The sequence below is a fragment of the Macrobrachium rosenbergii genome, chromosome 51 (genome assembly GCF_040412425.1).
Source record: "Macrobrachium rosenbergii isolate ZJJX-2024 chromosome 51, ASM4041242v1, whole genome shotgun sequence".
Taxonomy (NCBI): Eukaryota; Metazoa; Arthropoda; class Malacostraca; order Decapoda; family Palaemonidae; genus Macrobrachium; species Macrobrachium rosenbergii.
In genome coordinates this window covers 56,350,383-56,355,382 of record NC_089791.1, presented here as the reverse complement: position 1 = coordinate 56,355,382, position 5,000 = coordinate 56,350,383, and the positions used below count along the sequence as shown (strand labels likewise).

The 5,000-nt window shown below is 36.1% G+C and overlaps 1 protein-coding gene across 1 annotated transcript in view; it reads left to right on the top strand.

Annotated features, from left to right (window-relative positions):
* Positions 1–5,000, top strand: part of LOC136833059 (G-protein coupled receptor GRL101-like) — a 115,325-nt gene that overhangs the window by 86,838 nt on the left and 23,487 nt on the right. Inside the window, 1 exon segment of the mRNA XM_067094706.1 lies at positions 542–613. Coding sequence (XP_066950807.1) covers positions 542–613 — 72 coding nt within the window.

Here is a 5,000-nt window from a genome sequence, read left to right as displayed (position 1 = left end):
TCTCAGTAGCCACAAAGGGCACGAATAAAGATGCAAATTGATGTAAATTGAATTGAAACAAGGTGGAAGCCAATTAGAAGTCTTTCACCAAAAGTAGGGGAGAATAACAAAAATAGCCATAATTATGTTACCACATGAGAAAGGAACAATCAATTTTTTTTTTAGGTTCATGTCATATAATTGGCTATCTCATCCACATTACTGGGATTGAAAATAGGGAATTTTCCTACTGGTGAATTATAAATAAAGAAAAGTTCAACCCTTCAGGTCCTGTGATATATTGTCGAATAGAACCACTGACTTTTAAAGAATTTTTTTTCGAGAATCATTGCTTGCAAAACCTTCCGTAACCTTAATATCAAAGAAAGGAAAAACAATCTAATTGGAAAGTTGAGACTTTCTAGGCTGATAATGGGCACTTACAGGCATATTTGGTAAATGGATTATAGGCTACTCGGTTCATATTTTTTACATATTTCTTCCGCACTCAAAAACAAAAACTTTACACACACATATATATACACATATATTTTTTTTTCAGGCGGCTGGATGGCAATCAGATCACGGTCATCAAACCCCTAGCTTTCTACGGTCTCAGTTCTCTGCCTACGCTGTGAGTATCACGATGTATAAAGCTTAGCTAATATTCTTTTGTAATTTATATTTATTTATATATATAAATATATATATATGTATGCATGTAATATCTTTTTATTTATATTTATTTATATATATAAATATATATACATGCATACATATATATATTATTTATATATATATATACTGTATATATGTGTGTGTGTATGTGTGTTTGCGTGTTTGTTACTTTTACTGGATGAATTTTTTATATTCGCAGATATTAAGCCACAAAAATATAGTGTATATCCAGTTCATTGTGCTTCGGGAATAACTTTCACCTAGGAGGAATTGTTATTGAAAAGTGCATCGTCACCTGCGGGATTCTAAAACCAGTTGCCTGGTTTTAAAAACAATAATAGACAGTGACTTGGCCACTTGGTGTGTGTGTGCGTGTGTGTGTGTGTGTGTGTGTGTGTGTGTGTACAGACGTCTATACAGTGACTCTTGTATTGGTTGAATGAAGAAAACACTCAGTAACTTTTAGATGAATCGTTAATCCCCAAGTATCCCTTCTTTCTCTTTTGCACTTTCTTTAGAGAGTTGAACTTTTTGATGAACATTTTCCAACTCACTGTTAGCAGCAATGGGCTTTCGAATGACGATTTCCCAAGAATTGTTTCGTATACAAACGGTGATAGTAATTAGCAGTTTTTACAGACATTGAATTTTTCCAGTCTAACTCCAGTATTAACAAATAAAAATGAAAGTAAATGACTCTGGAGAGTTAGAAATAAAGATTAAGCTTTGAATGGTCAACGTGCAAAACAAGAGCTAAGTTTTGAAACTTTTTATTTTCATAACTTTGTTTCTAGTCTTTGAGATTTCGGTAATATATTCTTAATTCTGTTTCTGTTTTTTTTTTTTTTCAGACGTCAGTATATAGGTCTTATAGTAATTAATGGGCTAGCCAAAAATTGGTTGTAGTAACTCAATAGCAATAGTCTAAATATAAACTTACATGATTGAAACCTTTTGGATGTCCACCGTCCTTTCTATCATTCGTCATATCATGATTTTGAGGAACATATATATATATATATATATATATATATATATATATATATATATATATATATATATATATATATATATATATATATATATATCACATAAGTGATATTTTTTATATTTACAAAAATTAAGCTACAAATGGTGTTTATTATCCAATTCGCTCTACCTTGGAAATAATATCGACGGAGAAGTGTAACTGATAAGTGGTCAGTCACTTAGCGGAATCGATCCACCTACTGTAGTAGAGCACTCGTCACTGAAGTCAGAGGTTGTTGCTGTAGGTGGATCGAATCCGCCAGGTTAAGTACCACTTATCAATGATAATTCTCCTTCGGGATTATTGTACCTCGGAAGTGTAGCGAATCGGATATTAAACATAAGTAGCTTAATGTCTGTGAATATATAATATATATATATATATCTTCTTCGTTTTAACGTGCTTTTATACCCAAACCCATTTTTATATGATAAATGGTGCCTTCTTTGAAGGACTTTGATTTGGCGGTGGGGTAGGCCGTAACCTCGACCGGCTGCCCTGCCGACATCGCCAACGGTACCGAACGTGTACATGTATTACCGAAACCCCGCTCCCTTTCTCCCAGCAGCACGAGGAGAACTGGGCGGGTAGTCCGACAGTTGTGTGAGGTGTCTGTTATGTTTTTAGAAGATGTTGGAATGGCTTTGTTTATGTGTGTATTAGTCTGTAACATCCATTTGCTTTCAGCAAACCTATCCGTTGATTACATACGTAATCCCGGGATGTCTACACGGATAGCAAAGTTTCCGCCTCTGACTGGTCGGCTGCGGGGATTGAATCGCCACAGGCTTCTGTGAAGTCTGTGGTTGCCACTCTACCAACCAAGCCATCGAGGCTCATATAATATATATATATATATATATATATATATATATATATATATATATATATATATATATATATATATATATATATATATATATATATATATATACTGTGTGTGTGTGTGCATTTAGTTATGTGTGAGGTGTGTTTACAAGTTCTGCTTCCCTAAAAGTAGAAAAGTAGAATAAATGCAAAATAAACACAAACGATTCTCCCTTGTTCCAAACTGTGAATTTGCCTGAAAAGAGCTCTGTGTCATTGTTATAGTAATGGAGTAGGCTACTTGTAATGCTTTTTAAAATATATACAGTAAATATACCTTAATGAAAGTCGACTGCAACATCGTTAAATCCTAAATCACATATGGCAACGGGTTGAGGTCGAGTGGACTTGTTCACTGACTCTGACTCTGTTATCAAAATTAAACTTACAAGTTGAAGGTTACGAGGATCTCCCTCAGAAATTTTGGGTGACCTTCAGAAAAGAGTTGATGGTGTATTAGTTCCCTAGACTGTTTATCCTTAATTTCAGGTTTTCGTTTTTCCAAATTCAGACTTCGACATCATAGAACCGCTACTGTTCTCTTATGGAAAGAATGATTTTAGCTGTAGCTGTGGTTGCTAGGTGTTCGTTTCACTACTTTGTGATATATAGAATATTCAGAATATTTTTCTTCGGTGGCAATATCTTTGATAGGAGATAAACGGAATTCAGTGAACGTGTTGACATGTTCCCATTTTACATGATGTTTTATGAGCAAGAGCCCGTGCTAGCGTAAAGCTTAATCTAAAAAAAATCAGACACACTGCATAATCCCAATCCAACTCTTACAGTTGTCCAAATGCCTTCGTCTGTAGGAGGGTTAGAGCCGTCAGTGCATCTCACTGAATGCACCGTAGGCATTACTAAAGGTGCCTTGCAGCTAGGGGCCGAAGGGACGCTGCAAGGCACCTTTAGTAATGCCTACGGTGTACCCAGTGAGACGCACTGACGGCTCTAACCCCCCTATAGGCGAAGGCATTTGGACAACTGTAAGAGTTCGATTGGGATTATGCAGTTCGTCTGATTTTTTTAGATTAAGCTTTACGCTAGCACGGGCTCTTGTCCATAAAACATCATGTAAAATGGGAACATGTCAACAAGTTCACTTAATTCCGTTTATCTCTTGTCAAAGACATTGCCACTTTCTTTCCTCCACCTTGCTGTCCAACCACTCCGACTCCCTCTTTTCACTTTCTTTTTTTAAGAACTGGAAGGCTGAAAGTGCCCCAGTGCTTGGCATTATAATCAAATTTTTCATAAATCACGATCACAAACACCCTCGTCCTTTTCCCAATAGCGTGACGCTTCTATTCTCTCTCTCTCTCTCTCTCTCTCTCTCTCTCTCTCTCTCTCTCTCTCTCTCTCTCTCTCTCTCTTTGTTATCAGTGTTATTAAGACGCTGAGGTCTGCGTCCAGGGGTCCTCATGAATTACAAATCTGTTCAGTGACTTTCTAAATATTTTCGGTTGCTCCTATCAGTGGGTCAGTTAATGCAGTGACCTATGAACTGCTGTAATAATAAGAGAACTCAGCGTACATGATGATGTTCTCTTTATTAAACAAGATCAAAATATTTTTTTATATAACCCATTGCCCAAGGATGATAAATTTAGATTTCACCTCTAATTTTGCTCTCTTTCAATATCTTCCTTATCAAACGGGGTGTCTTTCTTTTTTTAATCATTTGTATTGAAAGCCCAGGAAGCTGCTTTTTTTTATCTGCGTTCATTTCTCGTCTGCCAAACTAAGTTGTTGCCTCTGAAAGCTTATTCTGTGAACTAAACCTCTTTTAATTTATATATTACTTTTTTCTTGTTCTCACTAAATAAGGAGTGGAAAATCCATAAGGTTGCAGTGGTGCTCTTTTTTTTTTTATAATGTACTGGGAGGGCCATTTCCATACAGCGCTTGGCTTTTAGCCTAAATTTCAAGATTCAGTCATAACCATCGGTTTTCAACGTTTTTTCAAGGAAATTAACGAGTAAAAACTTTCAAATTCCGTGAATTTCCTATACACAATAAATATAATTGATGTGTTTCCTTTAGGGAACATTATGCTACTCTTCAGTCAAGGGAAATCGAACAGAGCGCAGATTTAGCTTTCATGGGTAGTTGGTACTGACGTCACACAGGCCGGTAGTCCCTTTAATCACAAGGTCAGTAGGCTACTCGCATGTTCCCATCAACTTCATGCAAACTAAAACAGCTCATAGCTGGGTGAAATTCATCTGAATGTTTATAGATTTGAACGTCAAAGAGTATATATGCAACCAACATAACCATTATCCACAAGGTGTGCAGAAGCAATCTTGAAGAAGAGGATTGCTGGACGTTAAGAACTGGAAAGTTGCTGTAGATTTCACATATCTGTTAGATGAATGTGGTCTGGACATCATGAATTAAGCCATGAGGAGGGATATATGGACAAACGTAGTGCCTTTTGTGT